The 12,261-nt window shown below is 33.0% G+C and overlaps 1 protein-coding gene across 1 annotated transcript; it reads left to right on the top strand.

Annotated features, from left to right (window-relative positions):
* The first annotated feature begins 2,380 nt into the window (after positions 1-2,380).
* On the top strand, positions 2,381-11,256 carry LOC133182019 (26S proteasome regulatory subunit 6B). The gene is made up of 9 exons (XM_061316717.1): positions 2,381-2,470; positions 8,242-8,343; positions 8,554-8,740; positions 8,871-9,017; positions 9,114-9,317; positions 9,433-9,600; positions 10,312-10,388; positions 10,497-10,721; positions 11,088-11,256. Exons 1-9 carry the CDS (start codon positions 2,438-2,440, stop codon positions 11,199-11,201), a joined length of 1,257 nt encoding a protein of 418 aa, XP_061172701.1. The 5' UTR covers positions 2,381-2,437; the 3' UTR covers positions 11,202-11,256.
* The last annotated feature ends 1,005 nt before the right edge of the window (positions 11,257-12,261 follow it).

Here is a 12,261-nt window from a genome sequence, read left to right as displayed (position 1 = left end):
TTGCACTTTCACAAATTTTAATTCTATTCTTAATACTTAAAAAAAGTGGCAATTTTGTTGTGTATTAATGAAAAATATTAAAACTATAATCCAGAAAAAATTCAGAGTAGAAATGTTCGAAAGCAAAATCCACTCACAGTATTGTCAGTCCGTGCTCAGTGGTGTGTGCAGACTATAACAATTGAACACACCCGGTGAATCGTAAACATTAACAATAACAGAGCTCGTGCCCTGTTTACAAAAACAGTTTATGTTTCACGGGTGTATTCAATTTGTTAAACTCTGTTCACAACACTGAGCACGGGCTGACGATATTAGTGAGGGGGGTTGCTTTCGCACATTTCTACTCTGAATTTTCTGGATTATAGATGTAATGTTTTTCATTAATACACAAAAAAATAGCTTCTTTTCTTAAATATTAAGGATAAACATAAAATTTGTGAAAGTGCAAGGATGTGTTAATCAAACGCGTCCAGGAATTCGTAGCTCCAATAATTGCCAGATAAAATAAGTTTTTAATTATATTTTCGTGTGAAATGCTATTGCAATATATAAGTCGTGATATTATACAGAAAATTTGAGAAAATATTAACTTCAAATCTGTGTCTAAGCACCTTTAAGACTTTTATTTTCTGTAATGGCCAAAAGCAAAAGTAGAGTTGCAAAAAAGTATCAAATGAATGCTGATTCCCATTTTTACTTTAATGAATGACGTCAAAAGTTTTAATCAAGCTTCTAACTGTAGAATTCTAAATTCTATCTCAGTCTTCTTCTTTTTTTTTCTTTTTTTTGTTGGGGATGTCATTGAAATTTATCTTAACTAACGTGACCACAGAGACTCAACATTGGTACAAATAAAAAAAAAAAAACAACATTTGTATGCTCCAAGTTCCAATCATAATATAATTCTTAATAGCCAACAAGATCTTATGACCCAGTGGCATCAAAAATGGCTACCAAAGTGAACCAGAAATGGATTTTGTAGAAAAGCAGTACATTTTTTTTTAAAATAAAAGCAGATGGTGAGAGATGGTTCCAGTAAAAAAGTGGTTACAGACTTCTGTGTAAAGTCCGGTAGAGTTAACATGTATTATATCTCCAATCATTGTATGCTTGATTTAAAAACCAAAAAACACTGCAACCATGATACTAATTCAAATAAAGTCAAAGAGTCTCATCAAGAATTACAATTCATTCTTAAGGCCAAAAAAAATAATAGTCTTGTTTCTTGCTACCCGACCTACCCTATTTTTTTGCACCCGACCCTAAAGTTGTTTTTTTTTTAGTTTTGGAAGAAAAGAAATTGGGAATTTCCAGAATTTCATCATTCTGTCACTGTAATCGGTTTCCGTTGTTAACACAAAACAAGCATTTCATGAAATTCTTGTTTTGAATATGGACTTTCATAAAATACCATTTGAGTTGTGCATAAAAGGACATGAAATTTAATTTTAAAAGACAATATTGACCTGTGACATATTTAATTTGATCTTTTATTAGTTCATATCCAGAAAATGCCATCGGAAAAAAATAAAATAAAAAAATAAAATAAAATAATTTTCCTACCTACCTACCCCATTTTTTCAGGCTGGTAGCAGGAAACAAGACTATTATTTTTTTGGCCTAATTTGATTTTTTGCTACCATATACCAATTTGGGCTGAATCACTATATGGATATATCAATATGTATCAATATTCAAGAGTGTATCATATTGAAATATTAACTTTTAATATATATTGGACAAGAAGTTTGTTCCTAAATTTTGTGTAAAAGTAGGAAATTTCAATCACTAGGAATTAGACTGTTTTCGAAATAAAACATAAATAATATGAAATAAATAAAAAGCAGATTCATTGCACATCTTAAATAATTATTTCATTTATACACTTTAACTGCACATCTACAAGTAAGTTTTACAAATGTTTAAAGTTTTGTTTTGAAGTCTATCTTTAAATGATGGTAAGAAAAGAACTACAAAATTCATAAAATACTCAGTTCTGATAAAGTATATGCATTCAATAAATAGACAGACTTTATCAGAACTGAGTATTTTAAGATACAAAAAATGATTTATCGTATCGACAGTTATTTACATTTCGAACAAATAGTAATAATGAATAAAGACGCACCATTTCGGTTTACTGCTATCCGCTGTCCACCATATTTAAACAAGTGGTAGGCAGGATGTGACGTAATTTTTCTATCTGAAGGGGCAAACTGTTTTCGGATAAAATTGATTAGGAAAGTGCAAAATTCAAGTGAGTTGAGAAATTCTGTCAAAAGGACTTATTTGAAAAATTGTGAATATATTAAACTTTATTATAGATAAGGAAATCGTCTTTGAAAATCTTGCTCGAATAATTGTTTAATTATTTTTCTTTTTTTCCGGTTTAAAATATTTAGATTTTCTCTATTTGGTTCTATTACAAGAAAAGATGGAGGAGATTGGCTTGCAACCACAAGAGAAGGTACCGGTTTTGCCTTTTTTAGCGTAATTCAAGTTAGATATTACTTTGTATATACATTTAAGTATTGTACAGTATCTACGAGACCTACAAGATCAGTTGTTTTATTATTTTATATGATAAACAAAGCTCTCGCAGATCTGTCAACAATGCACATGTTTGAAAAAAGCTTTGTCATTCTGTCCACTTTTATGTTATTTTTTTCAGTATCAAATTTATTGTCCATAAAAATGGAATAATTTTGATTTTCCATCAATGGGTGGAGGAGGAACAGGTTAAGGTTTGATAGGAGGCGGATCTAACAGAGAAAGACCAATTTTATTAAGTTTCGATACAGGTGTCTAGAATTTTTTTAAAAGCCAGTTGCCCACGGGCAAGTATTGACTGGGAATCACAGGCACTTGTTTCGTATAAGGGATTAACCCCTTCTCTTTCTTTCCACAAGGTATTTTACTCAATTTCACGCAACCCCGCTTCAAGCTCATATTTTGTTAGTATATCAATCATTAACCTACTTTAAAATGACATTGTTTGCTTTGAGAGACTTTTTTCTTGTCATATAAATCCTTTCAGACATCTCTGGTTGAGTCTCTTTATTGCTAATCACTCATTTATTCCTAGAAAATTACCTCAATGCATTTTAAGACCCAGGGTTATAAATGTAGGATAAAACCAGAGAATCCGGGATGTTTTGCGCCGATTCCGTTTCACACTGAGATGGTTCGCGCCAGGATGATTCGCGCCGAATTCGGCGCGAAACACCTCACGTTTTATTTTGAATATTTCATTACATTTTTATCTGTTTTAAATTATTTATCAAATATAAGATATAAATATGTTGTGTACTCTAATTCATGACTTAATGACATGCACTGCCATAGTTAACGGATCGTACGGTGCCCGTTTGCTCAGCGTGTCTGTTCAACAATTCAACAGTGATTGAATGAGGATTTAATTGTAATAAGTTGGAGATCAAAAGGTGAGAATTTAAGTTGATGTGTGGGTTGTCCAAGCCAGCAATAATTACTTAATTAGATGGCGGTATTATAATTATCTACTTTATATATACGTAATTAGCACAGTGTTATTATGCTATGTATGTACACTTCAAACACAGACATAAATAATTTACGTCTCTGCTTCAAATATAATCTTAAATTAAAAAAAAATGTTCAAAAAATATCTATATTTACATATATTTGAAATGTAAAATTTTGTTAATTGAACTAAACTCAGTAGCACATTTATGTACTTGGAGTGAAACATCGTGGGGCGAACCATCTCAGCACGAAACAGAATGGGCGCGAAACATCTTGGGGCGAACCATGCATAGGTGCGAAACATCCCGTTACCAAACCAGAGACTTCCGATTTTTTTTGTTCTGAGGTCTCTGGTTTTGTCGTACACCATAGTGGAAATATTAGTAGTCACATGCGATATTTTAATTAAAAAGCTAACTTGTGAAAACTAAAATAGCTAAATAAGGCTACTTAAAGTAGCTAAATATCACTATGTACTGGTAGGTAATACGGAACTTTCGAGATACGCCGGAATCGTGGTTTACGGCTGACTTTTACACACAGCAGTCACGTGATAATAAGGAAATGTAGGGCATTGTAATGGCGAATGTTTACATCGCAACGAAATATTGAGCAGACGAAATTATTCGACGTCTGAAAAAAAGGAAGAACACAGATACTCCCAGCCACTACTGGTGTTCTTTGTCAGGGTGTGCAGCAGACGGGAGGCCAGTTGAGCCACTTATCCTTGGATGCAAGGCGTCCAATTTTAAGAGGAAACTCAAATTACGAAGGCAGCGGCCTCAGCAGGTCTTTCGAGATGAGGAGTTTTCCCCTAGACGATACCACTCCGTTTGTTCCCTACATTTTGTAGATGGCTGTCCCACTGAAAACAATCCTATCCCTACCCTATTTAGTCGCTACAATTTCAAGATTCCAAAATAGAAACCACCTCCATTGAAAAACCTCAGCATGCATATGCGAGTACAACCGCTATGAATATACATGTATACCTCTACATCAACAGAGAAGAAGTGTGAAAAGGGTCAATGTAAAAAAAAAAAACAGGGCCATCCAGGAAGCTGACTAGATTCGAAGAATTCTTGATCACACTCCTTAGAATTTGACTTGGTGTCAACACCTCTTTACTTGCTAACTTGTTTGGGGTAGCCGAGAGTCAGGTATACCAAATATTTAGCACATGGATTAATCTCATATATAGGGTGTGTTACTAAGAAATATTAGATTCAAACTGCAAGTTCACTAATTTGTCTAAGTTTCAAATAAAAATCTAAATATTGTTAATATTTTATGAATATATCTTAATTTTTTATTATATTACAAATGGTTTATTTCCTTAAATAAATTAATTACTGGTAATTGGTAAATATATTATATATATATATTTATTTATTTAGATTCACAAATAATATAATTCACACAGAATATTAGTATTTTGACTTTGAAAAGTATTACTAAGTAACTGTATTTTATATAGGTATTTGGACCTCAAATTAAATGGCCTTCAAGAGCACAAGTATAAGGAAATTCATACCACACTCATTCAAGAATGCTTTTCCTTGGACAAGAGTTCAGAGTAGTCAACTGAACAGAGATGTTTGTTCAGCGGCCACGTACCCCTAGAGCACAGCATCAAACATACAATAACTATAAGAGCCATAACACATTAAAGTGCCTTGTTGGAATCACTCCCTCTTGTATCACCACTTGACAAACGAATAATGATCTATATATGATGCATGTAATTGTACTATCCAAAGATGTGTTCATGAATGCTCTATGATCATGAATAGTAGCTATGCACATAATATGACATCTGAAACAAGTGCTTACATGTAAATTAAATCAAAAGAATAAGATCTTTTTTATGTATCTGAATGTTCATTCCATAAAGGCATCTAAAACATACCAGACCTGGGGTCAATTACTTTAAATGTAATGCATTAAATTACAATTACTTCGAAATTTTTACCATTACATTTACCATTACCCTCATTTAGAAAAGTAATTAATTAAATTACAATTACTTTGTTTAAGTAATGAATTACATTACACATTACATTTTATAAGAGAAAAACACAAATTTTATGACCACACAATTTATATCTATACTTTTCACACTTTGTGCTTGGTTGATATGCTTTCCCTCATGTCTGTAAGTCAGAGTGGTATTTGGATTTTGTATTCATTTATCATGTCCATGTAGTTTACCAATCTACCATGATCTACAGTTGACAAAGAAAGTGGATCGGAACACTTTTAATGTTGCAGTTTTGTTCAGTCTCTGATGTTAGTTCCTCCGTTTTTTTTTTAAAGAAATGTATTAATGTCACTTGTTTTGTGGCTTCTTTGAAACCCAATGATTTCTTCTTTTTTTTTCAAAACAATTCTGGCTTTCTTCAATTGATTTTATAACTGTCTTGTCAAGAAGTTTTCCATTAAAACAATTATTTACATGTAGTATGTCTGTCAATCACCACTGAATAAACATTTTTTTTTTTAAAGTAAGATATAGGATTTTAATTTTAAGACTTTAACATTATAAATAAAAAAAAAATAACCTCTCAGTGACCTTTATTTGTTTCAGATTCAATAATGAAGAGAGATTTAAAACCAAAATGTAATTGAAAGGCAATGGTCATTACTGACATTTTTTTTTAAATTAATGCATAAACATTACAATTGTCATTGAAAGATGAGTCCATTACACATTACATCCAATTACTTTGAAAAAATGTAATGATTACAATGCATTACCATTACCCCAGGTCTGATACAAACTCTAATGTAAATATTGTATTTATTTATGAAAGAATTTAATCATATGATCATGATGATTGAAATATTTTATTGTTTGTTCCTAATTAATATATTTATCAGTTCAGGTATTCTGCCATCAATAAATTATGAATATTAATGAATCCTGTACCTTAGACCAAAAGTGTTTTAAGTTTTTCCTCACTGTTATAATCAAGAATGCCATAAATTATTATGCATTACATGCTTATCTCATTTACAAATTTGTTGCTCTGCTATACTTAGAGAGACATAATTGCAACTTTCAAATGTTTGTCGAAGAGATATTCACATTTTTGTACTATTTCCTCAAATTTCAAAGGATCATAATGTATTTGCTCACAGAAAAATCCACATTTTGTGTAAAAACACAGGAGTTGAAACAATTTTTTTTCTTCAATTTCTTTAATAGAGTTGTTGTTCAAGGACTTGCATGGGTTGTTTATTGAATGGTGAGCGCTAACTTCAGGTTCTTCTCCTGTATAGTCCTGTAGTTTTATGCAATTGGCCAATACAAGATGAGATGACACGAGGCTTAAAAAATTGTCCCAAACACATGGAATATCTGTTCCGACTTGAGTGTGACAGTCTTTGTGCCTCTCACAGAATGAAGCCACAGCAAATATCGAAGCTGTACAGTGCTTACACGACCCATCATCTCTAAAATCAAGAGAACTTTTGTTCAAAGTGATGAAGTATTGAATATGAAATTCCATGACATGAATAGTGTATTGAGCAATTTACATAATCATAAATGCTTGTAGGCTGAGACAGGGCTCCCTCTGTGTATGTTTTTTTTATGAACAAAAAGCATTAGTATATCTTTATGAAATAACATTTTTGATAATTATTGCTTTAAATTCTACTGGAGAATCTGTAGTCATAATGTGAAAACCAGAATATTTACACTACATCCACCTTAGTGAATCTGTTCATTGCCCTCAACAAATATCCAGGTCTTGTACGGATCTGCATCTGGCTAGTCTCAGGAACTGTGTCACACTTGATGTACTGAAAATCATCAGACAGGGGGGACACTTTCACTTTATCAACGTGGTTGTTTTAGTCTGTATCCATTGTCTTGTCTCTGTCTATGTTTTCAACCGAGAATAACGTACTCCAGCCATCGTTCAAAAGTTTTATGAAAACATCGGAAATCTCAATGTTCGGCAGTTTTATGAGATCTTCAGACCACCTATCAACACTTGTTATATTTCGGAAAACTTTATCTCCAACAGTTTGACATCACCACCCTGTAGGCCTAATCATCTGCCACTTCTGAATTTCAACTCCCAGTTCACAAAGTCTTATCAAATGATGATTTTAATATATTGAAAAAGCTATTCCTTTAAAGGATAAAAGGTCTTTCAGCATAGGCACTTGCCAAGAATTGAAATTATAGTCGTAATCGCAGTCTGTATCTAATGACGCCATCGTTTACGATGAAAACGGAAGTAAACATGCCCTACATTTCACTTTTGCGTGATGTAAAAATCGGGTCGGAAACGTATCTCGGAAGTCGCGTATTCAAGCTATATAGCTAAATGTAGTGATTGTATTGGACCTGATGATTATTGCAAAGGGGTTATCTTCTTTACATACTGAGCAGGATTCTTCCAAGAACATTTTATTTTATTTTATGGCTGGAGTTTCTTACCTCTGAACTGTCCTACTTGAGGACACTAATTTTGAAACTGTCAGTGTAAAACTTAAGCAAAAAGATTTACACTAAATTATCTTTGTTTGCATGACTACTTGTGTAAGTTTGTGAATTGATCTATCATGTACAGCTTGATATTGTTAATGAATGAAAGATTATCGTGCAAATGCCTCTTACAGGTAAAACTTCTAAATCTGATCATTAGAATTGATTGACTTTTTTGTCATCGTATCCCTGGTTCATTGTAATCGTAATTATTTATGCCTCATTAATTTAAGGAGGATTCAATATTGGTGGAGTCCCGTCCAGGGACATCTCAAACGGCAAGTCATCTAGATCCTTTTGCTTCAGATGTGGAAGATCTGTATGTCAAATACAAAGTAAGTATAGAAAACAGCAATGTGGCAATAGTATATTTAATTCTGGTGTTTTACATAAATTGAATGGATAAAAATAAAACAAATCGCTAACCTGTAAAAACATTTTAATGTGTTTAATTCCATGTCTCTTTTTATTGTGTTTGTACAAAGTTAATACATATATTTATAAATCTATGGAATAAGAATCAACATTTATACATTTTATTATAGAAACTGCAAAGACAATTAGAATTCCTTGAGGTACAAGAAGAATACATCAAAGATGAACAGAAGAATCTAAAGAAGGAATATCTGCATGCTCAGGAGGAAGTGAAGAGGATCCAGAGTGTGCCTCTGGTCATCGGTCAATTCCTTGAAGCAGTGGACCAAAACACAGGCATTGTTGGTTCTACTACAGGTACCAAATTAAACTTAATCACAATATGTAAAGTATGTCACTCATCATTATGTTGGAAGCACAGACAGGCTTTGTTCTTACTGAATATTTTTTCTGTCCATAATTGTTTAAACTGACTATTTCTTTATAGGATCAAATTACTATGTAAGAATTTTGTCTACTATTGATCGAGAATTGTTGAAGCCATCTGCCAGTGTAGCTCTTCATAAACACAGCAATGCTCTAGTAGATGTATTACCACCTGAAGCTGACAGCAGCATCACTATGTTACAAGCTGGTACGTATAGTTGGTAATGTTGGTGATGGACCACAACAAAGTTGTTTCAATCCATTTTGATGTTCAATTTTTGTTACATGTATTATTAATCTGTAGATGAGAAACCTGATGTTCAGTACTCAGACATTGGAGGAATGGACATCCAGAAGCAGGAAGTCAGGGAAGCAGTTGAGCTCCCCCTAACTCACTTTGACCTCTATAAACAGATTGGTATAGACCCACCCAGAGGGGTTCTTATGTATGGTCCACCTGGCTGTGGCAAAACTATGTTAGCAAAAGCTGTGGCTCATCACACAACAGGTACTGATGATCTCTGTTGCAGAGAATTATAAGAATTAAAATCTGTAATTGGAACTTCTTTCATACATTATTGACCCAGGAACTGATTACATTCAATCTGTTTTTGTTTTTCTAGCTGCCTTTATAAGAGTGGTGGGCTCAGAATTTGTGCAGAAGTACTTAGGTGAGGGCCCTCGTATGGTCAGAGATGTGTTCAGGCTAGCCAAAGAAAATGCCCCTGCTATTATATTTATAGATGAAATTGATGCTATAGCAACCAAAAGATTTGATGCTCAAACTGGAGGTATGCATATGAAATTAATTTGTTTTTTTTTCAGGGGTGGGGGGGAGGGCGTTGGAATAGTACATTGAAAGACTTTACAGTAAATGTAAAGGGTCAGTAACATATTTTAAAAAATGATTACGTGTATATACAGTATACTTTCTAATATCTATAATGGCTTATTTAAACATTTAGATACCATTGGGCGAATTGCATTGTGTCATAAAAAATATCAGACATACCGATAATGTGCGTACGAATTGAATAATGCATATTAGTTGTCATGAAAAGACACTTGAAGTTTTAAGAAGATCTTTATTATAGAAAATATTTATCTTATTGTGGGTTTTTCATAGAATAGAATATTGTACTGTATGATTATGATTACCGTATTTACTTTTTATCTGTCACTATGCAAATGTCATTCATGGAAACCGTACTTAAACAGCTTTTGCTTATTGGGGAGGGAAGGGGGGATTCCACAAAATGAACATGAAAATAAAGCATTAATGGAATATTATTGTAAAAAGTTAAGCATAAATGTAACTGCAGATTCACTAGATTTGTTTTTTTAATGGGAGGATTGTTTTCACTGTGCTAAATTCATGTACATTACATGCTGAAGTGAAGTGTATTCTGTGGATTATCAATTTGGTCTTTAATTACCAATATGCTGCAGCATTAGATATTCACAAACTGAAGAAAATGATATAAATGTTATGATTTTAATAGCTGACAGAGAAGTACAAAGAATTTTATTAGAGTTACTCAACCAGATGGACGGGTTTGACCAGACAGTCAATGTTAAGGTGAGTGGTTTGTCGAGACTGTGTACAATGTGTTAAACATGTATATAATAAAAAAAGCATTCTCTTTTGTTTAAGTTGTACACAAGTGTATTTCTCATTTAATAATAGGTTATAATGGCAACAAACAGAGCCGATACTTTGGATCCTGCACTCCTTCGACCAGGTCGATTAGATAGGAAGATTGAATTTCCTATCCCTGATCGTCGACAGAAAAGATTAATCTTCTCCACCATTACCAGTAAAATGAATGTCAGTGAGGAGGTGGATCTAGAAGATTATGTGGCCAGACCTGACAAGATTAGTGGTGCAGATATCAATGCTATATGTCAGGAGGTAAGACAGTGTCACGATACCTTTCATTTATGTCATCAAAGTGCTGCTTTTTGTAGATATTGTAAACGGAAGAAATATGCATGAAGATATGTTTATTTATTAGTTTATACCCTTATCATTGAAAATCAATTCAGAATTTTATGTAAATATCATTGAAGTGCACCAATGCAGAAGAACTAGAAAAAAAATAATTTCCTAAGCAAAAAAGAAATTGGGTCATGACATATGAAATTCAACATTTATAGCTCAGACATCAAGTTCTTTAATGCCAAGATCACACTGATCAATGAATATGCTTGTCTTTTCAAAATGATAATTTTCCAAAGAAATGCATTTTATTTGAATATAATTATTTTATAACTTTAGGCAGGAATGCAGGCTGTCAGAGAAAACAGATATATAGTGCTGGCAAAAGACTTTGAAAAGGGTTACAAAAACAACATCAAGAAGGATGAAACAGAACACGAGTTCTATAAGTAACTTTGTGTGATGGAAAGAATTGCTGTATTATATTAAATAAAATTTTCAATGTGTATTGTTTAATTTTAAAACTTACAACAAACGATTAGTAATATTATTGTACTGGTTTAAAATCTGGTGAAAATTTGAAAACTTCCCTGTATCTCCCAGTTCAGATGAAGGGATACCAATCAGACACTTGGCTAGAGAAGATGCTCCTAGTTTTTAGAAGGAAACATTCAAGGTTTTTTTTTTACACAAAAATCCTAAGGTGTATCCAAACATATTCAGTAATCAGTGTTTGGATCGTTCTTATGTCTAATATTGTATATCATTGTGTTTGTAAACAAGACCACATTTTATTTTGTGTCTCTGGCTTAGTATGGTAGACACATGGGGATCACTTTATAATGTCACTTTGCCAGAGAACATTCAGCCCTCTTGTTCATAATCAGACTAGAAATATGTCCATAGGATGTGAATGCCCAGCCCAGGGTTCATTACTGATAAGTAATGCAACATGAAAATCTGTATTAGTGTAAATATATAATGGGCCGTTCAAGTTCAAAATCTCTCTGAAAAAATGTACAATAATTATTTGATATACTCGTAACATAGGAATACTTGATAAACGACATTAATAGCAAAACATATCAGAGTCAACAGGTGAAGTTAAGGTACTGCTTGAATTTAAACTTGTTTTTGATATAAAGAATAAATGAATTAAGATAACTTATACATTATTTGTGAATCTGTCTTGCACAATCCATCCAAAGATATCAGATATGTATATAAGAAAGCAAATGACAACTCGAGTAGAGGTCGTTCATTGGGAAGGTTCATCAGCAAAGGTTGTCCTCTGCCCTGAAGTATAGAGGATGATGCATTTTTGGAGATAACAACCGTTAACATTTTTAGGTCATCTGAGTCACTCAGGTGACCTATGGCTATGAGTTTTTGTCCGTCATTGTCCATTTGTACGGTGGTACATTTAGGACACGTAATTATACCCCCCGCAAACGAAGTTTAGGGGGGGGGGGTTATGTTGGAATCAGCATGTCCGTCTGTCTGTAGTGGAGAC

The sequence above is a fragment of the Saccostrea echinata genome, unplaced genomic scaffold (assembly GCF_033153115.1).
Source record: "Saccostrea echinata isolate AGI-Se365-2 ecotype Australia unplaced genomic scaffold, CSIRO_AGI_Sech_v1 ptg000009l, whole genome shotgun sequence".
In the NCBI taxonomy this organism is placed as follows: domain Eukaryota; kingdom Metazoa; phylum Mollusca; class Bivalvia; order Ostreida; family Ostreidae; genus Saccostrea; species Saccostrea echinata.
Note: the sequence above shows the minus strand (reverse complement) of the source record. Positions and strands in the feature narration are given on the sequence as shown.